Below are 24,261 nucleotides of genomic sequence, written 5' to 3' on the forward strand. Positions count from 1 at the left end.
GATCCGACGGGGTGTGCAGAACCGCACAGATTTAGACCTCCTTAACTCTAGGTGCTACCGGGAGGATAGGCCGATTCCGTGGGAAACGGGCATTACCGTCGTGACACCGCTGAACAGGAATCGGTGGAACTTGAACATGGAGGCCACTCTGTCGTTCCAGAGACAACATCGTGAGACGATGCGAATTTTCATATCCGAACACAGGTGGAAAGACGGCCAGGCGAGCGAGGAAGAAGCCATCTTGATGCTCAACCACGGAGACAACAGCGCGATACCGGTGCCGGCGATCTTCATGTTCGTGCCCGGGATGCCCATCGTCGTCAACCACAACACGCACCAGGGCCTGAAGCTGGTTAATGGAGCCAGCTACACCGCCTTGGACGTCATCCTCGACAAGGCGTACCCGGGCCACCGGATCTCGGCCGATACGATGCTCCACTTCGGGCCGCCGGCGGGGATTCTGCTAGCGGCGAAGACAACCCAAGAGTTCCACTTTGTCGGGATGCCGCCGGGCACAATCCTTCTGACGCCGATGAGCGTCAGCATACGAGCCCAGAGAAATCGGCCATGGCAAGTGAGAGACGTGGCCCGAAAGGGCTTGCCGTGTGCAGCGGCCTTTGCGTGCACAGACTACAAGGTACAGGCAAAAACGCTAGAGCGAGTGGCACTAGAGCTGCGCGGGACGAGGACGACGAATGTGAACGGTCAGATGGTTGCGTCACAGTGCGATCCATACAGCCTATACGTGCAGCTATCGCGTTGCCCGTCATTAGATGGTATCATGCTTGTGTCAAAGGTGCGGGAGAGAGACCTGGTTGGCAACACGGTGCCCGAGGACATGACTGCCGCGGAGGAGAGGCTGGAAGCGCTGAGCAAGAAGACCATGCAGGAGGCTCACGACCTGATCGGATGAGGAGGAGCGTAGAACAAAAACCTTAGCAGACTGCACCGTGAAGCGGCGAAAAGACGCGAGTGGCGCGAAAGCAACAGACCGCGCAATGAGGGTCGTGTGTAGGTGAAGGCGGAGAGCGGAGGGTCCGGTGACGGTCAGTGATCAAACGAGATAAACGCCCGTAAACGAGATAAAAACCCATAAAAAAACCCCCCCCCAGAAGGGAGGGAACCAGTGAGACGTGACAGTGACTGACCAACAGTGACTGACCAAACAAATGATGACAAGGGACGCTTAATCAACGACCAATGAGAAGGCAGGTTATGGTCCTGGGGCGGGGCATAAGACCTTTCGTCTCTTCGTTCCTCAAGGCATGACAAGGGACGCTTAATCAACGACCAATGAGAAGGCAGGTTATGGTCCTGGGGCGGGGCATAAGACCTTTCGTCTCTTCGTTCCTCAAGGCACACACCTGCGGAAAGCCGCTTCTTCTGCAGAACAGGTAGCATTTTCCACCTGCTTGCGTAGTGAGTATTTTCTACGGTCGCGGGGTAGAAGCGGGGCTGTGGATTGCCTGTTGGTAGCACTTTCAACGTTTCTACGGTTCTGGGTCGCGATTTTTTTTGGGGGACCTTTCAAGATCTTGCGAGCATGAAGCAGCGTTTTCTACCCTATTTGTGTTGTGCAAGCAAAGTAGCTCGCAGATCGATTAGGTAGCGCTTTCTACCTCAATTGTGTCGTGCACGTTTAAGGATCGTGACGCCCACCTATCTGCACAGTGTGGTAGCTTGCATTTTCCACTCACTTTGCTTGTCTGTGATGTCTGGTAGCACTTTCCACCTCTGTGGTATTATGGCTTGTTGATTGAATCCTTACCCCGCGCCGGGGTCTAATTTAGTCGAAGCTTGGGACCCCCGTGCTCAGCGGTCAACAACGCGCTAGTCCATTTTCAGGTTTCAGAATGCGGGGCGATTCGATTGCAAAAAGCAATGAACCGGAAGTATATTTATCCCTGGTCTGCCACGTGACGAGAGTCCCAGACGTGGTTCACATCAAATAACAAACATTTTTGCCAGCGTTTAAGCAACTCCAACACTACCTACCACTGATGCGCCATGAGCATCCGACAGTTATAAGAATGCAGCCGTCGTTGCGGGTGACGCCTCCCCAGAGTTTTAGGAGCAGCCCTCCTCCGACTCCCCCGCCGACTGTCAAGAAGGCATCAGACGCGACTGCCCGCATCATCGCAAAGATCAAGGCGCGGCGGAGCGGCCTTAGCAGTTCGAATGAACCTTGGGTCTCCTATCCATTGAGTGAAGACCAGTACACAGAGCTCACACAGCAAGTCCAGAGTGACGCGTCCCTCAGGGGTTATGTGAACCAGGATCTTCGGTAAGGAACTGTTAATTGAGTTGATGCTGTCGACTAATGTTAATCGTACTTATAGACACGATTTTATCCCCTCCGTGGGGCGACTCGTGTTTCGAATGCCTACGTATTTGCATGAATGGGTTATATCTAGTGTGGTCGAGGAGGTGTCGCGTCAACTACGGGTGATTGGTGCCGGAGACAGCGCAGCGGCTGCGTTTGCACGGGCTGTGGTGGCCCGTGGCTCCCCTACGCTCGACTTTACTGAAACTGGGTTTGGAAGGCATGATCCTGATGCACAGTTCCGACACCTAGACGCACAGTATCCTGGGGTAGTGATGGAAGTTTCCTATTCGCAGAAGCAGAAGTACACCCCATACATTGCCGAAGACTGCATCCTTGGATCTGATGGCGATATTCGACGCGTTGTCGTCATGGATATCGGGTACCCGAATAGCAAGAAAGCGACAATGTCATCTTGGAAACCTAGTGTTGTATTAAATGAAGCTGGGGAACTGGAGTTGATCGCAGAGCAGACAATCGTAGATATGGTATGTGGTGCAGTATACTTATAATATACCATACTTACTCCAGCAGATATTCCGCGATGAGGAGGGCAATCCGAATCCCAACGAAGAAGCAGGGCTCACCCTCCAGCTCCGAGATTTCGCAACGGAGACTTTGTCAGGACCTGATCTTACCGAATCCATCCGCATACCAGCCAGTAAACTTTATTCTTATCTCACAGAGGCGGAGAAGAATATGGCTAAGCTGAAACAGAAGCAAGGTGCTGTCAGGGAGACGAGGCCGTGGGTCAGGAAGAGGCGACGACTGGAAACGCCCCCAGAGGAATTGGACGATAACCGCGAAGCCAAATTTCGGAAGATCGAAGAGAAGGCAATCTCACAGGCAGAGAAAGATGATTCGTCGTACAAGACAACGCCAGACGAGGAGTGGAGCTTAGAGTAATATTTTGGAAGACCATGCAAGCCAACATCGTCGAGGCACATTGCGAAACCCAAGAAAGAAGCCTCTTTACAGTGTCTTGCGCTTTACGCTGACTGTGTATGAAAGGGCTCATAAACAGTCTCAAGCTTGTCAATCGAATCGGCAACAGACTAGCACTTATGGGGTTGTTGATGAATATTGCCTGGTACGGGCTATTGGGTTGGCAAGCCAACAATTGGGGTTGTCGTAATTGCAGCAAATTAGACGCATCGTTTTCTCCTACGCCATCAATCCCACCCACGCAGCTAAAATGGACATTGCTGTGACAAGTTGAGAGCAGCCCCAAATTGGCTGGCATTAGCCTATGCTGGCGTTTTGTACCTGGCTGGTACAGCCAACCGTCAATTGGAGGTACAAACCTTAGACTGGCAGAGCCTTGAGGCTAATATTCGGGTGTTCTCAGTGCCGTGATAGGGACAGAGATAATTGACGAATGAGCGATCTCACCATATTGGAAACATTTTGCGTCGCAATGTCACTGAATAGGATGTACCAAAAGGCTTGCTTCCTGCCCGTGTCATGTTGAATGTACTGAAAAGGTTTATTATGGAAGATGCAGAGGGGTGATGATGACATGATTGGCCTGACGCTGCACCGGTAAGGATGACATTGAAATGAGTTTATATTCAATGATACTGACGACTAACTAGGCGACCGTCTCCGACACTCTCATGCCCAAGAACAGAATGGTCACTAGAAGCTCCTAACTTGGAAGCAAGCTGACAAATGAGATGTGTTCTGTGTTGGTCACGGAGCAGCAGACATGGAGCCTGGGGGAAGTGGATGTGATGTCGAGACCAGCTGATCTGACGAGATTGGGTGTGCCGTGGCTGCTCGACTTGTTGGCAGGCCATCTGGCACTGGTTTGGCTGGTGTCCTGACGGATGAAGATGTCTTTGATGGAGGGAGACGGACCGCGGATGGTTGAAACCTTGCACGTTTTTCCGCGGGCCTTTCCAAAGGTTGTTGGACATAGGAAGGACGCTTCTTGGATGGGGTGGACCAGCCGTTCGACGAACTCGAAGGACCTACGAAAGTGCCAATTAGACGGGTAGGCAACGGACGGGATGCGGCGGAACGTGGCGGACCGACGGCGGAGGAAGGGTCAAGCAAGGTCAAACAAAAAGTCAAGGCAAGATGAAGATACAGAAATACCACACGTACCTGATGGAGCCGCGTCAGGTGCATGTGTACGTGACTCTGCAGAAGCCAAGGATGCTAGTTTAGTGGTATAGATGCTGCAAGCGCCGAGAATGTCGACAAACTCTTGTTGGTCAGAGGCAGAAACGCCAACCAAGGAATAGAGGTGTGGAGGACGATGGTTGAGGTAACCTCCACGGGAGGCAGCAAGATCAGCAGCCATGGGTATCACTAGGGAAGCCCAATAGGACCCTTCCGGATCGAGCATGTCGTGAACGAAAGAGACGTTGTCTAAAATGCCCATGGTAGTCTTTCGGAGGCTCTGGGCTGATTCGGGGGGGTCGAGCTCTGTGAGTGCACCCGAGGTCAAGATGGCGACATGTTCCCGTGGTGTGATGAAGATGAGAGAGTGTGTGGCGAGAGCGAGACGGCAAGCGACAAGCCAGGCGATATCTTTGAAGAAGATGGGGCCAAAGATGCTCGCGATATGGATGGGGAATGGTGGCGGCTAGGTCTGAGAGAGAGGTGGCACGTTTGACTGCGTCTGCCAGGCGACTGGATGGGTTCTGAAGACCAGAGCATGAATTGGCAGATAGATCGACAACAAATGAGGCAGATGAGGCAGATGCATCAATAGGAGCACCTACAGAAACGACGGAGGCCCGGGCAGAGGTATCGACAACTGAAGGGATGGCTGAGTTGAGAGAATCAGAGCATGGTGGTCGGCTGAGGAAAGCCGTTGAAGGAGTATGTGGCATAGCGGGCATGGTGTCAACAGATCTGTACCCACCAAGTAGCGGAAGCAGCGGCGTGGACCGTTTTAGTGAAATTCGACTTGCAACAAAAATTTGGCTTCCAGCGCGCACCACCAACCACCATCTAGTTTTTGTCGCTCAAAAAATACATCAATAGATAGCTAACACCGCAAAGATTTGATGCATTTATTATTTCCACTTGCAACTTGTGTTGCAACCGTTTTATTCCTAACCAAAATCTGGATTTGACGTTCAAAATCTGTTTTGGATGGCTAAATCGTCGACACCTTGTTCCTGGGCGTTTTTAGCTCCCGCACCCTCAATCCAATCAAACATCGTGAAGGCGGCTACGCAACCCCGGTCCAAATAAGCGATCCAGTTCGATCTGAGCAACCCCGGATCATTCCCGTTTTTGTGGCCCACATGGCATTGAGCCTTGTCTTAAAAAAATGTCAGAACGATCCTGTCATCATCAAAGCTCATCCTATACCAGTATGTTTGCTGAGGCTTACAGACTTTACAAGCCTTCCCTTGTGCATCGATGAAGTTGCTGGCTCACTGAAGGCAGATATAGCTGCCGTAATTTCTGATTGCACTGGCCTTGTTGCCAAGCACGGGCAAGACACGACAGCATCTGGTATGCTGGCGATTAAGCAGACGCATTACTCCAACCGTGCCTGCAGGGGCGGATTTCCCCGCCGTAGTAGGCTCTAATGCAACAATATTAAGGTTAAAACTGTAAGTTTCTCCTCCAGGTGGCTGGACACATTGAACAGGAAGATTGCTCCAATGCTCAGCCCGGAAAGATGAATTTGGAACTTTAGAGGAAGACAAAGGAACCAAATATCTCTCTAGTAGATAGTGACCTTTACCACTGCTAGTTATTCCATATATCTGCCCTGCTGTACCTGCACCCTCGCCTTTGTCCCCAGCCTTGTCGCTGGTAACCCCCAGCAACAAGCGAGATTAGCAGAAGCAAGCTCACAAGCCTACAAGAGCTCTGCGAGCTCTTCCTTTCTTGCTCTCCTTTCCTTTTCCCCTTAGCTTTGGATACTTGTTCATAGTCACCTAGCCAGTTGTCAATATACTCGCTTGGACCGTTACAGACCCGAACCCGTCCCGGCGTCTGATAACAGATCACAGAGTCACATCCTAAAACCCGACGAAATCACTCCGTTCTGAAAATAGAGCAGGACCTCTCTCTTAAGAGGCATAGTTGGACCTCGCCCAAGAAATCAGTCGAGCCAGAAGCATCCCCCCTGCTGTAACATCATGATCCGCCACAAACGGACCAAATAGATCAAACTCTTCCTCCAACCCGCTCAACACGCCAACAACGTGATTGTCAGCCAAAGATGACGCAAACATGGGCCCTCCAGACCACCCCTTACCGGCAAATACATCTGTCTCCAGCTCCTTTCCATCTCCGTCGTTATCGACGTCACGTACCCACAAATTACCTTGCACAGTCATGACTTTACCATTTAAAGTATCTTGCGGATACCCAACACTCGTCCACGGAAAGTTGTAGTAGAGGCTATCCCCAGAGGAGGCGCGGTATCCCATCCACCCAATGCGGTCCCCTATAGCATCATTAAGTCGACAAACGGCGTAGTCGCGGCCAGTCACATCATCTGTACTTGGGACGCCATAGCACTCAGTAACCCACGCGTGACCAAATGGCCTCGGGTTTCGTCGATCTTGACCATTAAATGCGGGTATAAATTCCATACCCCATCTGTTATCCGTCCAGGAGGGTATGCAGTGGCTTGCTGTCAGCAAGATTCGTGGCCCAACTAGAGTTCCTGTACAGTAGTGTCCGGTGGAATGCATAGAAGTATCATACAAGTTAACCGTACCGATAGTGCGCCAGGGATAGGTAACATCGCCGGGGATGGTCGTTCGCGATCGCAGGTTAGAGCTTGTGCCATTGAGGCCCCGCTTGATGAGTTCGTCGAGGCTTCTGTTTTTGATAACTTGAACCTTAGGCTGAGTGGAGACGGCCACACCTTCAGGAATATGATGGAGTAGGCTCACTGTTCCGTTCTGGTCAGGTTTTGGCATGATATTCGCCGTGAGCTTGACAAGTTCAGTAACTTTGAAGGTGCGGAGCTTGGTCAATTGCACTCCTGGGCAGACGCTCGAGTCTTGAGTCCCGGCATTGGCGATACCCGCTAGGAGGATGGTAAATAGGATTCCAATGTACATACTAATAGGAGCAAAGGGCGGAATATTGTTTGATATGGCTTAAGATGATGAGAATGATAAGGATGTTGAAGATTTTTTTTGATAATGATGGCATGGCCCGCCTATTTATGCCATTCCTTCCCGTATGAGACCCGAATCCGAGCATACTTGTGCGAGCCATGTCGAAGAGGCAAGTAAGACTGCATCAAAAAATGCACCAAGAAACGCAAGACTAAGCTTTGACTTGCTCTTTTTTTTTTTTTTTTTTTTTTTTTTTTTTTCACATGACATTGAAAAAGGAGGCGTAACGCTAGAAACATGCACCAACCACAGTAGGCTGACTTCCATAATTTGGGATGCAACTATTAGCAGTGAATCAAATATTTCCAAATGAATCTTAAGTTAAGGGCATAGCCGATACGGGGTTGACCCATAGATCTAGCGAAAATGTTGTGCTTTCTAGACTTACCACGCGATACAAAAACACGCCGTTCTCATACCCAGGTTATCATGACAGAGCATTGGTGGCTGTTAGCCTTCACAATGCAGCATAGTCTCATTGCTGGCTCTCTTCTTTCTATATCATGCAACTGACGCTTGGCAAATGTAGAAGTTCTCCAACAACAAGCAATTAATGTCCCACATGCCGCTGCATGGCTTATTTTTGAGAAGTACCGTCTACCGCGAGTCGGTAGTTTGGAGGATATGGATAGAGAAAAGAGACTGAGGATTTATTAACTCACTACTTTTCTTTGAGTGGTATCGCATGTCATATTGGGGGTACGATGACGTGCTTTCTAGACTTCTAAGCTCAGTTCCAAATGCTTTGCTCAGAAACTTTAATGCTCAACGTCATCAATATGTCTTCTTCATCCACAGTCCCCAATTCTATGTACAATGCAGTCCCAGCCGAATACTCGCAGAATATAACCTAACTAATAAATCTTCTAACATCAAATAAAGTGTTTCACTTCGTTTACTTATAATACTACAACACACACTTTACGAGTGCACACTTATAATAGCCTTTCCTCTTGTCCCCTCATCTTCTTACCGCTGACTTAATCGCACCTACATATGCAACTTTAACTGTAAAATCTCCTCCTGCAATCTTTACAGCCCAATCTATCTCGTTCTAGAACACAATTTTGGCTGCTTACATCAAAGCACGCCTCAAGGACGGCCCGTAAATAAGCTTCCCAGGTCAAAGCAGAGCTGCATTATAAAGAATGCAGTTCAGCTGCAGCGTTGGAGTAGCACCACCATGGCGCATTGCACTGGAATAACACGAGTTGTGGCACGCCAAGCAACACATGTCGCGGGCTAGTGCCGGACGTCAAGTCTGCGTATGGCTGTGCATGCATCACTTCGAAAGTTACCGCGCGATATTCATAGTCACCTGCCAGGATGGCGACATGGCGGCTCTACATTGGCTGGGCAATATCTGCAGGGATAGTGCAGGAGTTTAAACGTTGCCTGATTGACTCCAATCTCATGGTCTTAACTGGTGTTCACACTTCCCGGCCGCTGCAGCCCCAACCCTAACCCGCCTGGACCTTACATCACAGACCTTGTATCAAAACTAACTGCCGAGGTTATATTGCTAAGTAGATAAGAAATCACAATATTCTACTGATCAATCAGCTCTGGATTAGCCTGTACCGTCTCATGTATCTCCTTCGCAATGGTCTCCAGTTCGCTTTGTACGATTCCTGCCCCGATACCTTCAATAAAGAACCCTTTCTTCTTCAATACACTGAGAACATCCTCGGAGATGGCGGCTACATCGTCGGGAAGAATGGCGAAAAACTTCGTGGTTTCTTTCGTTATCGGGGCAACTCGACAACTTTTACCCTGGATCCAGAGTTCAACATAGTCTGCACCTCTCTTGGGCGTTGTGAGTCGGCGGAGGTCGCGCTCAATCTGGCCGGAGGCGTCAGCTGCGACATCTTCGTATGTCTTGATGGCATATGCGCGGATCTCAGCCTGGGTGGCTTCGAGGTTGCCTGCAAGTATCCTACCATGGATACATGTGTGTATTTAGATATAGGTATTGGAGATAATTTAGTAGTGCATAAAACCATAGGGCCTGTAAATAGTTTTTACTGGTGTGGTTGTCAAGTTACTCACTGTTCGCCAATTGCTGCTGCTTTGTTCCGTTTTGCGAAGGCAGCTGCTCCGAGCTCGCTCTTTGCTGCCTTCAGCAGCCTCTGCTGCTGAAACTTTTCCAGCTCTTCAAAGGCCCTCACCGGCTTAATTTCATTTTGAGCAAGCCTCCCTGAAAAAAACCTTCCTGACTTTGCTTCAAACACCGCGACGATGTGGACAAGAAAATTTTCTTCATAAAACAGAATGCCGTCAGTGAAAGTCTGTTTCGCGCCGGCGAGTAAATCGGTCTGGATTAGTTTACCATGGTTAGAGGCACAGCAGTACCGAAAGCAAACAGTAAATTGAACTGACGACAAGATGACCAGGGGCAAATTTCAATTTCTGACCCGCCCAAGCCACACCAAGAGCAAAGGTCCCGCCTACCCTGTTCAGCCACGGGACGATTCTTGACTCGATTAGCTCTTCAAGTAGCTTTCCCTTGATCTCGCCTACTGGGTATTTAGATCCAAGTACTATATTTCCAAGCCTTTCAATTGCGAACTCGTCCAGTTTTCCCATGATGGCTGGGTATTTCGCCTGCAAGGTGCTCCAAAAGTTCCGCATGAGAGGATTCATCGCCCTAGGTACCAGTTTACTTCTCATAATTTCTATAAAGCCGTCTGCTGCGTCTATTTGTAGCTTGATGAGGGTCTCGGATCTCGCACCTGGTAACTTCGAAGCCTGGAAGACTTCTTTCTCGATGGATGCCACCTTGGCAAGGTCAGTGATATTGGCGCTAGCTTTTATGCTTCGTTGCATCGCACTCTCCCAGATGCGAGCTTCTCCTCCATAGAGTAACATCAGTCGAGATGTAGAATACAAGGATTTGCCAAACTTGGCAAGCTTGCCTATGAATGGAAGGATGAGGAAAGCCAACATCACCAGGCGCTCCCTATTGCTAAGCGATCTACCAAACAATTCTCGCCCTGAGCTGATTTCACCAACAGCAACGGCTAGAAAAGATCTTTCAGCTGCTATGTAGAGGACAGAAAACAAATATGGAAGTCATCGTACCATTTCCAAGATATCTGGGTGATGTGTCAGTAATCAGCCTTATAGAGGCGAGAAATATCATACTTACGGAATCATAGAAACCACAAATTCCATTCCATCCTTGATCAAGTCCGCATAAGGACTCGGCTGGTCCGCTAGGAAGAACTGATGCGTCCGCATGATCATATAGGTCTGGTTGTCATCGAAATACTTCTTGACTCTCAAAGAATCGTTCTGCTTCTCGAAAGCCTTGTCAAACGGCTCTATGGCAGTCAAAGACTCATAGTTCTGAGCCAAACATTTAAACACCTGACCAGTAATAGCATTTGGAGAGGGCATGTAGTTTGTGCCATCGACACCCCGGATAATTTCTTGTACCTTTTTCAAACCCTCGGGAGTTCCTGCGTTGAAGTATTGAAGTAGCTTGTCCGTGGCATCCTTTTTATCCTGCCATTTTCTTTTGACCTCGTCGGAGGCACTCTGATGAAACAACACCTTGGCCATTTCGCGGTTTCTTCTCCGCCATTCGTATACCCCTTTCATCGACCTTTCGTCGATTGCCTCGTCCGGGGTAAAAGAAAGGAGACTACCTGTCTTCGCCCATTGATACCACATGTAGGCATATGTAGCCCTTGAGATGCCGATTGTATTCTCGTCACATCTGCCGTTCCTCAATAGACTCATGTACAATGCCCTCTCTGTCAAAAGCTCACGCTTGTATTCGTAGTATCGGTCTCCATCCGGCATCGCCAAGGGGAAGGAAGCAGTGTTGGGATCAATGCCCATCATGAACTCATCGTCATATTTTGGATTATGATACTTCTCGGCCATCGCGAATACACTGGGTAGATATTTTGATTAAAGCTCCTGGGAGTCTTGCTTTGAAATGCTGCGTCTTTCGAGTTGTCACAGGGACACACGGAAGGCTTTCTATGAGAGTGGATCTATTCTAGGGATTGACAAGCGTGTTTTTGTGAAGGAAGGAAAGAGATTCTTCCGAAAAAAGCATACGTGGTGGCGGTGTCGTAACTGGCGATTTCTGTGATTACCGGCACGCCAAACCCAAGGCTACCTGCAAAAACTCAATCGACACAAATCGACACCCCATCTAAGCCAATTAAACATCTCCCGAACCCGATTTGAGGCTTGGTCTGGGCCGGGTCGTATGGAGCTTAGGCATATCAAAATCGACAAACACCATAACTCTGGCCCCACAAGCGCCGGGATACAAAATTCAGAAAATGTAGTGCTGTAAAATGAGGCAAGAGTCTTCAAACTATGCTGTCACCTAGACGACTGAATGATTATTCTCTGGCATTGTTGTGATCATCCGTTCCTGCTTATCTTATGCGAATTCAGCCCGAAGAATCAATCCCCGCGATGGGCATCGGCCCCAGCCAGGATGGCGGACGACGTCATGATAGAGTCATAACAAAGTCATGATGGGGGTGAGAAAACGCGGAAGGTGCAGGGTATGACTCTTTGGCTGCCATTTGCATTACGCCGGGAAACCGAACCCTGATAACTGCAGCCAGAACTCATTCGGAATTAAAGGGCTTTCAACGAGAAGCACTGAGGCTGGAGCTGCTGTTTAACTGTGTCGAACGGCTGAGTCTTCACATGAAAATTTGTGGATCTAGGAACTTGTTGAAGGATAAGCTTCCATGTTGGGAGCTTTTCCCGGGAGGAAACTCGGAATTGTCAGCTGCCAGGCTGTAAAGCCTTATGCATACAAGCAGGATGCCGGGTGTCTGCCAGTGGTATTGTCATGTGTATTATCATCACAGCGTCATCCGTGATGCAGCAGAGATGACATCGGATGAGATGAGAATTGAAAGAAAACGATTTGCTAGTAAAATAGACTAATTAGATTTCATAAATGCTTGTGTGTTTATCTCTGTTACCACCTGTCGCCTCAAGTCTATCCTCAACTACTCTCGAATCCTTCCTATATTTACTACTTGTTTTTCTTATGCTCTTGAAATTTTTCTATCTAGTTCTTAATAATCTCTTGCCATATCCAATTCAGCAATCACTCAGCTCTCATTTCTTTCACTTTTTTACCTTGAAAATTCTATCTAGCCTATCAACCCACCAGCCTATCAGCCTACATCTTCTTTACAAGTTTCTACGCTCACCTTTTTCCGCTTCCATAATGGAACCTCTTTTCAGGTTTCAGTGTATTAGGCGTGGGTATCGGGTCTCCCATGTCTTTAGAAGGATGCCAACAGATTGACCAACATGACACATTTTAGCTCCGGTAGCCCAAGATCCCCAGGCACCAAGCATACTTATTGCGCAAGCATCGGACTATCAAAACAACCTCGCCAGTCGTGCAGCGCGTAGCACGCCTGCTAAGCTTAGAGAGAATCTCGCCGCGGCTTCTCGAGATTTCATCAATGGCAAGGACTTTGTCCCGGAGCCTCCAGCCCCTGCTTCATTTGGAGATAAGTTGCTCCGATTCGGGAAGTTAATCGACGCAGTCATGGGAAAGGGAACCTTGGAAGTTCAGGATATTTCCCAAGCGCTGACCAAGGCTTTCAATGATAGTGCCACAAACATTGTGAAAAGCGACGATTTCAAGAAACTGACAATCAATCTACGAGACTCAATTCTTGCAATTAAGTTTGTCCAGGCATGTGACACGTCGTCTTTCACCATAGTACAATAAAGCTACTGGTCGATATTGACCGAAATCCTTCAATAGGAAGCGCACTATCGTCCCATTGACAGGCTCACCAGCCAACTTCGTGACCTCGAACTGATCCAAAAGTCTGCAGACTCGAGTCCTGCCGAAAACCTCTTAAGGTACCGATCTCGCTCTCTACAACTCCCAGACATTGCTCGTTTGGACTCGATCCTTTCAACCCAAGATGCAGCCAAGGCTAGGGATCAGCAACAGCAGCGAGCGCTCGAACTGGAAAAGAAAGCTCAGGGCTTAATTTCTCAACACCGTGACCTGAAGGCCGCAGTCATGGAGCTGTCTTATATTGACTTGGCCCATTATCAAGTGTCAGATCAGCGCGACTTTGCAGGCTTCAAAGGCAACGACAGATCGAATGCAACTGCCCTTGCGACTCATCAATTGGACTTTCGGGCAAGCCTAGAAACCAAGAATCTGTCTCAATATGATTCTAGGTATGTATAGTAACAAATCGAATATGTATTCTATGAATGCTGAACTTGTAATAGTATCGACAGAAGCAAAGCTGCAGCTACAGATCCACTCAAATTGGTAGAAACTGCTGGCGCACAATCGGCGATGAATCTAACCAAAAGCTTGCTGGACCTACCAGCTATACTTCCGTTCAAATCGCAACAGCCAGAGATGAGACATCCGGCTGCAAATCTCCGTCTGAAACCAACAGCATTGGCGGCTCTTTCACCTAAGACCCAGAGTGCGCTTCAAGCACGCCAAATCGCAGTTGATAGTGTTCCAATGAAAAGTGAGTCGGTGAGGAGAGTAGCTCTTCAACTCGGATACTGACGTTCCGGCCTCAAGGTCTGCTTCATAGGCTTCACCAAGAACTTGATGAAGTGCAGAGCGCAGTCTCAAACTTGGCCCCGACATACCAAGCGACCATCTTTACTCACGTGGGGAATGCTGTGGTTGCGACCCAGACCTTGGTCGCCAGTCAAGCCACAAAGATACTGTATGGAGATCATGGCTATGGTGATGAAATATCTGCCTTACCACGGATCTATACTTTCTCGCAGCCGAGCGTCCCGACAACGAGAGGTAAAGCATCACCTGCAGGCATAGCGGATCTGCTCGTGGTCAAGCAGCAACTGAAAGGGCACGAGGCAGCGGACCTTGCGCATATTGAGAACGCCTTGAAGGGTGAGTGTCGGTTGCATGAAATCACTAGCACGCGTCGTACAGAGGAGGTTGTGTTCTCAGAAGCAGAAACAACGTCCACGAAGATCCAGGAAGTAGGCTCGAACTCGAGGTTCGAAATGAGCCAAGAGACTTCCAATACAATCAAGGAGGATGAGTCAATGAAAGCAGGTTTACAGGTTTGTAAAGTTCTTTGACATTCAATTTATCGAATAGATCATTCCCTAATTTTTCTTCTAATAAAAGATCTCGGCTTCCTATGGGCCATTCGTTTCCGTCTCGGCGTCAGTCGAAGGTGCGATGTCCCGGAGCAAAGAGGAAGTAACAAAGACTGCATCCAAATTCGCAAAAGACATTACAGACCGCAGTGAGCAAAGGATCACGGAGCGTACGCTTCAGCGTAAGCAGATAACTACTACAGTAAGGCCTCTCAGTCCAATTGGTAAAAACCAAAAGAAACAAAAAGAAACAAAAAGAAACAAAAAGCTGACTCTTTCTTAGACTGAGAATGTCGACAAAGAAGGCCATACCATCGACAACTCCAAAGGGACAGGAAACGTCGCAGGGGTTTATCAATGGGTCAATAAGGTATACGAAGCGCAGGTGTACAACTATGGCCTTCGCACGATGTTGTACGTGTTTACAAATGTTTTCCCACGCTGCAGAAGATTTTCCATTAATCAAAATGAAAGTGATTTCATGATTCCGGAGCCAGGCGCTTTCCTGATCGACACTATGACCCACATGGCCAACTCCAAGGTGTTGCTGAAGAAGCCGATAGACCTTTCGGTCACGGCGGAATCTCTCCAGACCAATAACTATCTATATTGGGCTAAAGAATATCAGGCCACCGACGTCACCCCTCCACCAGAACCTTTCATCACCAAAACTGTCGCCGTCAACAAAGAGGGGGGCTCTGAAGGAGGCACCAATGTCACTCACTTCACTGCAAGTGGTTCCATTGCCATCGACACCGGGTACGAAGCCGTTCAAGGATCAGTGGTAGGAGGGTGGGCTGCGGTAGACAATACCGCCTGTGTTACCGTCCATCTGGGCGCCTATGCCATTACCGTTTCTGGTTATATATTCTGGTATCCTCTCCTGAATGGTGAGACACAGAGTGTCTCCTGGGCCATGGAGTCCACCATGGCAAGTGCCGTGATACTGACCATCCAGATAACCTGCCGCGCTACGGCGCGGGCTATGATCGCCTGGCAGGTTGAGACTTTCGGCAAGATTATGACCGCGTATAAAGCTCGACTGGCAGAATATGAAGACAAGCTGGCTCAACTCCAGTTGCAAGCAGGCGTCATGATTGCAGGAAAGTGAGTTAATTGCTTCCTCCGTGCTCTTCTTTTTGCTATTTTTTTTATAGAGGAGGCCGTCCACCGGCTAATGATATTTGTCCAGAAACCCAACTACCAACCGAGCCAACATGCAGGACGAGCTTAAGAAGAATTGCATCTCTATTTTGACCAACCAGCACTATGAACTGTTCGGGTCAGTAGATACAGACCCTATAACGGGGGCCTCACAGATTGATATCGCCGAAGCGGAAGCAGAAGGTGCTTATGCACGTTTTTTCGAACAAGCCTTCGAGTGGGAACAGATCATGTGGGTGACATACCCGTACTTCTGGGGCCGGAAAGGCAAGTGGCAGGATCGACTTCAGTATGACGATCCGGATCCTCTGTTCAACGACTTCTTGAAGGCCGGATTTTGCAGAGCCATGGTCCCTGCTCGCCCTGGTTTTGAGGGAGCCATTGATCAGTATGTTTTGGCCTCCCCACACCTCTTTAATTATCACCTTCCTCGCATGGCATTCCCTTGGAAGGAAAAGACACTCTGTAGTGCTAACTGTGCAAATAGCTTCCTCACATTTGGCGAGCTTTGGAACGGTGGTCCTCTCCCTCCCATATCCAGTCCCTTGTATCTGCCCATTGCGGAAGAGATCGCTGAGCATGCCAAGAGACCCGGCACCGAGGTGCCAGTAGGCGACCCGTGGGAAGTCAGAGTACCAACAACGTTGGTAAAGCTGCGTCCAGACGACAAGCTTCCAGCCTGGCACAAAGAACCAAGTGGTGCATGGGTCCCAGATGCATAATTGTCTTCTTCGAGGGGTGAATGTTTTAAAAAGCCTAATAAATCTGTGATTAGTCGCCGGGACGTTCGGGTTGGGGCTGCAGCTGCTAGGAAAGCGGGAACCCAACTACTCTATACGGCCTGTTGGGGTCTAATTTGGTGGAAGGTTCGGGTCCGCTTAAGTTTCCCATTTGGGGGTTCTGCGGTCATATTCGCGCTAGTCCATGTTCGGGTTTCGCTTCCAATGGCGCTCTATCGATTTCGCGGTCAAGAAATTGCCTTTTTGGGATATGGTGGACATTGCACAGTCCTTTATGGCTGAGGTGGCAAGGACCACGGGCTAGGGTGCTTAGTCGAGAGCTCTTGCTTATGTGCATATAATGTAGTAGGTTGCATTTTGTATTAGGTACAGTAACTTGGATGCTATTAAAATACTTTATGAGATTTGCGTAGTCAGCTATGAAGGTTTAAAAAATACGGGGTTTCTAGAGCTGCGCGCATGTAAATAAACAACCGGGTTGGGTTTCGCGGTCACAGCGCGCGCACTAAAAATCTGTTATGGATTTTTGCGGTCAAGATCCCAGTCTATCGGTAAATTAAATTTGCATCCATTTCGCAGTCAGCATAATTGCCTGATCGAGATGATGTGGAATATTGGACTTACAGCCACAGGGGTTCAATTGGTAGCTGCGTCGGCATTAGATGCAGTTGTGTCAGATGTTAGATTGGCGAGAATATGCGACTAAGGCGGCGCAAATTCATACTGTGGCCTGTGGCTGTCTAGATGAAGGGTAGCAAAGGACTTCCCCGCCCACAGGAAATTGAAGCAGAACAAGGAACAAGAATATCATCAGATTCATCAGTTTCTAAATGAATAATTCCATAATTCATCAATCACCTTGGCCGTGAGCCAAGTAAGGCATCGTAAATCTAACATCAGAATCACGGTGTGGATACTTTCACAAAGGCGTCACTGTAGAATTGAATGGGTGTGTAGGCATTCGGCCAGTGTATATTCATTGTTCCATTCCATTCTGCTTGATCTTCCATTCTCCTTTTTATGCGCGTAAGCGTGTCGCAAGCGACACACCCCCATTATGCACTTAACCGGTATGGAGCAGGATTATGCACGACTTTAGTGCAACGAGTTGTTATAGTATACTTTTGTCACATTCTACACGATTTGATGATAGTTCATAAACTATTCAGAAATGTAATAGCCATGCTGCAGACTCCTAGAAAATCTGGCCGACCTCGCAAATATGCCACAAAGGCAGGGAAAGCAAGACGAGATGTCATTGCAAGGCGTGAGCGAAGACGGCTTCAAAAGTCCTCTGCAGCACAACCAGGGCGTCAATTTGTCATGTACGCAGCTCCGCAAACTCAGAAAACGACTCTGTCTCCATCCGTAGACCAGTCACGACCGCTGTCCCTCGACCGCCTAACTTGCCTCGCGGATGCCGCTGGCACATTGGCCCTATTTACGGCAGCGCCGCACAGATTCTCAGGTTCCGCTAGAATCGCAAGCGAAAACAAGGCCACGAGCGTCGCACCATGGCTAGGAAGCATCAATGTCCTCGGGCCAAATGTATTTGCCTCATACGTATCCCCCTATGCCCCAAGATCGCCGTCAAACCAAGAATCGCCAAACATCGAGTCTGGGATAGAGGCACTGTGCCCGTTGGAAGTACCGCCGGAAGGGCAACAGCACAACGCATCCGCATCGTCTTCAAACGAGCCAGTACAATGCGGCGATAACCTCACTGCGACCCAAGAAGATGATAACGAGGACGACAACATCGAGATAATCTCTAGTTCTGGATCCCAGGTGGGACGTGCCGCCACGGTAGGGGTAGGGGCCGTCCACTACGATGATGATAACACAATGGAGACGGTTCACACCACCCCAAGCGACCTGATAGATAAATCGGGGGACCTAAATACGGCCGGACTTAGTACCGACCGTAGCGCTGGAGAGAATCCCGACGACGATGGAACTAAAATTAATGCGCAAGGCGCCAGCGAAGGAGGTAATTTTGACGTTGAGTTCGCACCAGAAGAGGACTTTAGAACTGAGACGGAATCAGCGTCGGGCTCGGACGTCAGTTGCCAATACGGCTGTGCAACCGAAGACGATCAAGCCGACACGGTTGAAGGGAATCCCTTGCTAGCAAAAGCGTTTTTGGAGAGCACTTGGAGTCGCCTCTGTGACTGCGAGCATGAGCAACATCAGAGACCACAGGACCCAGAGGTACTTAGCCTCAAAGAGATGGCCCGTTACTGGCAGGATCTCGGCGTACCAGACGCAGTTGGTCCGCTACGAGTAGGGCGAAGAGGGCCAGAGCAGGGTCATAGTACGCATTTGGAATGGTGTCAGATATTAAGCGGTGGAGAGAGACGGCCATGCTTATGTTTTAAGAAGAGCCAACACGCTAACCCTCGCTTGCAGCGAACATGGGACGTGGATAGCATTATCTGCTATTCGTCATGTCTTTCCATCAATCGAGGGCTTTACGTCTCGTACTTTCCTCAGGTATCAAGAAACATTCATTCTAGTGTTCATGTGCACTGTCACGGGAAGCCTCTACACACGATTCCCCACCTTAGGCTGGGCAGCGGCCGCCAATCGCCCCAATTTGGTGTATATATTTTCTTTCCGGGGATAACACACGTCAATCGAACAACTTCATATCTCACCAACGATGAGCGTCGCTTGTGGATCGATGAACTTCTCTTGCCAGCAATCCGGTCCTTATGCCCGCCCGATGTGATACAGCACCATCCTCGATCTTATAACGACGCCGAGAGTAAGGCTCACAGTCGACGCCGAGAGGCATGTTCAGGTGCAATGCGACACGATATTGATATGCATCATTACTTACCACAGAAATATCTAGAGCCTATTTGGAGACACATTATGGCAGCAAGCGGGTCCACGAGTCCTAATCTTGCTATGTTCCGCGACATGTTTATTGTCCTAAGTGCAAAGAACATCAAATTGGAAGCAAGAGCATCGACATTTCAAGGATGCCGAAACAAAACCATAGCTCACCTTCGTAAAGTTTTGGACTGGTCCAAAGCCGATCTGCTAAATACGTGGATAGATGTGGGCCTCGAAGATACAGCCGTTTCTGCTGGCGAAACATTGATTTGGAAGAGCCGATGTTTGCAATCTTGGATTAGCTCTATAAAGCATGACGTTGGGTCACCACGAATAGCGTCAGAGGCTTTCAACTGGAACCTAACCGACCAGGCTGGCAGCGCTAGAGTCGAGACACGCGCATCTCACCCATTGCGGGCGGGAGGTATCGCCTATGCACAACGTTACAATGTCAACAAGGACCTCTTCGCCACAGTTGCAAAACGCGACCATGACCTGTTTAGTGAACCCTATCTCGAGGGGATGGTATGCCCACCTTCACTGCTAGATGCATGGATTGTAGCTGCAAGGCAAGATCGCAATGCAGGAGCGGCTACCACAGCTCGATCAAAGCCGCAAATAAAACGCCTTTGAAAAGCGTTTGAGGCTATGAAGCGCCGTATTAGCCATGCGTTGTCTAGTTCTACTGAAACCAGTTTCGGCGCCCGAGAAGAATATCGCATATCGTGGCAGCTATTTATAATACTCGACCCTTCCGCTGCACAGCAGTGCGGCAATCACCAGCCGTTCTGGGCGTTGTCTACTGCTGATGTCAACCAGTTTATGCAATGGGCGTTCAATCGATGGATTTCCGCTATTGACTTTGTGCGAGAACGAGGAAGCCGGCGTAATTGTAGTTGGGAAGACCACCAGAGAAACATGATTTTGGTGACGATCCTACTTCGCTCGTTGAAGGCAAGCGTCAACTGCCATCACGTGGCTAGGCGATCACAGATGTTCAAATATAAATACAAGAACCGAAGGGGGAAAATCCTTTGGGACCTGGATTTTGAACGGAGCATGCGACAGACTGGCCTTGCTTGGCTCCCGTACGAGCTATTCGATTGATCCGCCCTACACTTGCGTGACGAACTTGTCACATCAACAACCTTCACTTTCAACGGATTACAGGACAAATTTTGGAACTGGAAAAATGTAGAGTCGGTCAATCAACAGTACGGCATAGCAAGGGAGCTAGAGGGCCTCCTGCAAAGAAGTGAGCCCGATGATCGGCCCCAAATCTTGGATCGCATGAGAAAGTTGGTTTACCAACACCTTGCACTTCAGGTGATAGGACAGCTCGGCGTAAGTCCAGACATCAGCGATTATCATGCAACTCTCCTACAAGGACATCATGGACTAAGTTTTGACATTGTCCATGCTCTAGTTGGGGAGATTCCTTACTTGTCGGCGCGAGCCCGGGGAGGAAAACATAGCCTAGGGGGTACGTATCCTGCACGGGTACAGACTCTCTTTAACTGGGACGATGGGATTGCTCGCACGTTCTGGGATCATTGCTTCTACAGGCAGCTAGCTCGAAGGTTTTATGGATCTATATCCACTGTTATTGGCCTCACTGATGCCAACGAATGGAGAAGCTCGCTCGGCAGATGCTCCTTGCCGTATTTTTGGATTATTCCGCATTATGATAAACATAGCCTCTTTATTAGAAATAAGAATAATAGCCAGGAGACTGGCGCAAACAGACCCTTCATTCCAGGTCTATACCAGTGGAGCTTTGGCGACACAGACAGCATGCTAAGACATGAACAACGTTGGCTGTTTGGTGGGGATATGTATTTGAGCGGGCAACCTAGAAGCCTGAAAGAAGAGGAAGAGGAAGAGAGGGAAGAGAATGGTTCTACGGCCGTCGAAGGAAACAATATACAAACCCATGTGACTTTGGGTATACGATTCCCTTCTCCGAAATCCCACAAATTATCGAAGAGGGGTTCAAGGCGTGCCGACTACAATTTGCGGACGGCGATCAACGAATACTAGCGCATTACGAGACCGTACGCGATTGTCTAGCACATATTCTCGGGAATCCATTATGTGACCTTCTGTTGATGATAGTCTTGACTCTGTCGTCGTCGATAGTCACGCCACAGCTACCAGTAGGTAAAACCGAATTCAGGGACGGACCTCAGAAGGATCCAAGAATGTTTTCGGTGTCACTTACTACGCGAATGCTTTGGTTTCTCTGCCCCAGATGGTTTCCCTGGGACACGGATGAAGATAGTGTTCTCCGGGTTCCAGAAATGGCAAAAAAAATAGGTTAGTAGGTCTAATCTGCGTATTTTACTGAATTTACTAAACAGTGTGTAGAGCACAGAGGGGTAGCAAATAGAACCTTGTGTAAACTCGGCTGGGTCACCAATATGCGGCATCGGCAAAACCCTCGATTTGAGGATTTAGACTTCTGTTCCGAGGAGCTCTTGCAATATCGCGAGAATTTAATACAAAAAATGCACGACCCAACAGCATTTATCCTTGACATTTTTGGCAGTGATGACGATATTTGGGTGGAACGCTGCCTCAAGATCATTCGTCCGAAGGATTTGTAAACTTTATGGATCCAGTTAGAGTATCGGTATCATAAAAACACCTTATGAGAAGTTTAGTAACCATAAAGAGTCAATTATGGTCACACCGGCTCAGCAGGTTTGGCCGCTGCTACTTCTGACGACGGATACTACCCGGCTTTCTATCTCGACTACTTCAGCATTGTGGGACGTCCTGGGCGGCCTATTACGCGGCATAGCGAGCGCTTCTTTGACAATGTCAAGATCTCTTTCCACAAGTGGCAGGCTCAATATAGCTCAAAGCACGACCCAGAGTTGCCATTCGATCTAAGCAATCGCACGTTCCGTCTGGCGTCCGGCGCATCGCGGGAGCTATGGTTTATTGTCATGCACCCTTCGCGTGGTGCAGCCACAGCGGGCAGAAAAAAGAAGAAAACTCTCCAGGGTGGTAGTGCCCTTGCAAAGCACCATGCCGAGGCCCTCGCATCGCACATTAAACAGGTGTTTCTAGCTAGTCCACTTCTAGGAGAGGGAGTCGAGCCATCATGGGTCTTAAACGGCAAGCGCTCCCAAACAATTACGTTTAACAAGTGGACAATCTTCCAAGAACTGTTTATGGAGCGATGGGAACAGTTTGCCGCAAGACACTCGTACGATTTGTTTTGGACAGAGAACCAGCCTGCGTTCCATGCGTATGATTACGGGGCCAACATTGAGATTGAAGTCACAAAGCAGATTCAGGCCCTCGAGCCAGAGACGCATATCCGGCCACGCGACATTCCTGTCGAGGACGAGAGCGATGACCATACACTTGAGTCTGGAGAACCGGCAGGTGGTGAGGGCTTAAGCACGCAACAGGAACAGTTTTCCTCCATCACGGGCTCTTATACGTCAACGAATCAATGGGTCACGCCACGGCGCAGACTCGCACAGGAGAGACGACCACCAGTCCGAAGACAGACTGTACAGCCAAGGGCTCCGAGAGCTCCGTGCTGAGCTTGAACAGAAGTATGTGCTCGACAATGTCGACACGGTGTCGTACGCCCTTGCTATAAACCTTGACAGCATTGCCGGAGATGGTGCCACGCAAGGAGCAGGTCAACCGGCTTGTCTTTTGGCGGATCGCAACCAACTGGGCAGGGAGTATGCCAGCTCCAAGGACTATAGCTTCTTCCCACTAGGGTTCCACCCAGCGTATGGCAACTTTTCATCACCGGAGCCGCCCGCCCTCCCGTCAAGGAATCAGCTCGCCATCACGAGGGACAACATGAGCTATGAGAACGAAGGCGCCGACGTAGTCTCCTTTGGCTTCTTCCAGGCGTACTCCAACATCAAAAGGCAGGTACGGCACAGATCTGGTGATGTGTTAGCCAGCCAAGGGCTAGCAACGGCAGCTCTTACAATACCGGCATGCGACGTGGCCCGCTCGGGTCGGGTTCGAGCAAAACAGAAGAAGCTACTGGATCGAATCGGCGGCCGATTGACGCCTGACGATCCCGAGTCTTCAACACCATTTGCGCGCGAAAGGCTCCGGGTAGAGGCTGCAATCACTGAACAGGAATTCGCCTTCCGGTTTGAACAGGTTGTTTCCATTCGTGTGCAAAGGCTAGTGCGGGCCGAGCGTAGCTTTCGCACGGTCATTCGCCCTATCTTCCAGCTGATGAGGTTTTTCTTGCAGGAGAAGCAATACTACTCACCAGTTCTGCGGCGATTTCCTTCAGAAGTGTTTCCTGGCATATTAGTGGCGTTTTCCACAGTGTTTGAGCTGGCCATCGAGGAGATGGAACAAAGGTTTCGTGACCAGGGCTCTAAGGGTCTTGGCCTAGCGCTTTCGGAGGGGGTTGCCGCAATAGACCGTCTTGGGAACTTCTGCTTCACGGGAGACCCACGCGTGTTACCTTGTAGAGTGTTTAGGCCGCTGGAAACAATGGAGAGCTTGCGCAGAGGAGGCTGGCCATACATCAACCCAGATGTTCTAGACATGCGTTATGGCGATGGAAAAATCCACATAGACCAATGGCCAAAGTTGAAGCAGAATCGGCCGGTGCTAATGCATGTAGCTTCTTTAGCGTATCATTATGGTCGCGATGTAGCCTCAAATCGCCACAGTCAGCTGTGGTTTGCTGAGCTGGGTGGCCGGTCAATACAAGGCATAGCGACAGCCGGTCGTTTTCTTGAAGAAGTGCTCCGCGAGCTTTGGATGCCAGAAACAAAGACTTTCATGGTTCACCAGCTTCATCGAAGGCTTGCTCAAGAGTCGCAAGATGGTATCAGCCAGTCGGCGGCCGAGGCAGGAGCCACACTGCGGGAATGGGAAGATAGTGACGATTCCTTCCGACAGAAGTAAGTAAGCAAAACTGAACCCTACATCCTGTAGGTGCTCGCATTCTGACCGAATTAATTCA

At 49.3% G+C, this 24,261-nt stretch overlaps 6 protein-coding genes across 6 annotated transcripts; 4 read left to right on the plus strand and 2 right to left on the minus strand.

Annotated features, from left to right (window-relative positions):
* Nucleotides 1-2,030: 2,030 nt before the first annotated feature.
* VFPPC_12275 (hypothetical protein) lies at nt 2,031-3,229 on the plus strand (the record flags this gene model as incomplete). The annotated part of the gene is made up of 3 exons (XM_018290204.1): nt 2,031-2,284; nt 2,340-2,811; nt 2,858-3,229. 3 exons carry the CDS (start codon nt 2,031-2,033, stop codon nt 3,227-3,229), a joined length of 1,098 nt encoding a protein of 365 aa, XP_018137155.1.
* Nucleotides 3,230-6,366: 3,137 nt separating this feature from the next.
* Nucleotides 6,367-7,371, minus strand: VFPPC_12276 (trypsin domain-containing protein; the record flags this gene model as incomplete). The annotated part of the gene is made up of 1 exon (XM_018290205.1): nt 6,367-7,371. The coding sequence occupies one exon, from the start codon at nt 7,369-7,371 to the stop codon at nt 6,367-6,369; it is 1,005 nt and encodes a 334-aa protein (XP_018137153.1).
* A 1,608-nt stretch (nt 7,372-8,979) lies between these two features.
* VFPPC_15014 (hypothetical protein) lies at nt 8,980-11,322 on the minus strand (the record flags this gene model as incomplete). The annotated part of the gene is made up of 5 exons (XM_018292776.1): nt 8,980-9,367; nt 9,481-9,746; nt 9,811-10,451; nt 10,513-10,526; nt 10,580-11,322. The coding sequence occupies 5 exons, from the start codon at nt 11,320-11,322 to the stop codon at nt 8,980-8,982; spliced, it is 2,052 nt and encodes a 683-aa protein (XP_018137152.1).
* Nucleotides 11,323-12,646: 1,324 nt separating this feature from the next.
* VFPPC_12277 (hypothetical protein) lies at nt 12,647-16,433 on the plus strand (the record flags this gene model as incomplete). The annotated part of the gene is made up of 10 exons (XM_018290206.1): nt 12,647-12,671; nt 12,747-13,153; nt 13,199-13,629; nt 13,684-13,937; nt 13,994-14,508; nt 14,576-14,749; nt 14,831-14,961; nt 15,022-15,654; nt 15,740-16,099; nt 16,199-16,433. The coding sequence occupies 10 exons, from the start codon at nt 12,647-12,649 to the stop codon at nt 16,431-16,433; spliced, it is 3,165 nt and encodes a 1,054-aa protein (XP_018137151.1).
* A 1,200-nt stretch (nt 16,434-17,633) lies between these two features.
* On the plus strand, nt 17,634-19,925 carry VFPPC_12278 (hypothetical protein; the record flags this gene model as incomplete). The annotated part of the gene is made up of 1 exon (XM_022428819.1): nt 17,634-19,925. The coding sequence occupies one exon, from the start codon at nt 17,634-17,636 to the stop codon at nt 19,923-19,925; it is 2,292 nt and encodes a 763-aa protein (XP_022284000.1).
* Nucleotides 19,926-21,712: 1,787 nt separating this feature from the next.
* Nucleotides 21,713-24,203, plus strand: VFPPC_12280 (hypothetical protein; the record flags this gene model as incomplete). The annotated part of the gene is made up of 3 exons (XM_018290208.2): nt 21,713-21,894; nt 21,967-22,804; nt 22,863-24,203. The coding sequence occupies 3 exons, from the start codon at nt 21,713-21,715 to the stop codon at nt 24,201-24,203; spliced, it is 2,361 nt and encodes a 786-aa protein (XP_018137149.2).
* Nucleotides 24,204-24,261: the final 58 nt, after the last annotated feature.

The sequence above is a fragment of the Pochonia chlamydosporia genome, assembly GCF_001653235.2.
Source record: "Pochonia chlamydosporia 170 chromosome Unknown PCv3seq00012, whole genome shotgun sequence".
Classification (NCBI taxonomy): Eukaryota; Fungi; Ascomycota; class Sordariomycetes; order Hypocreales; family Clavicipitaceae; genus Pochonia; species Pochonia chlamydosporia.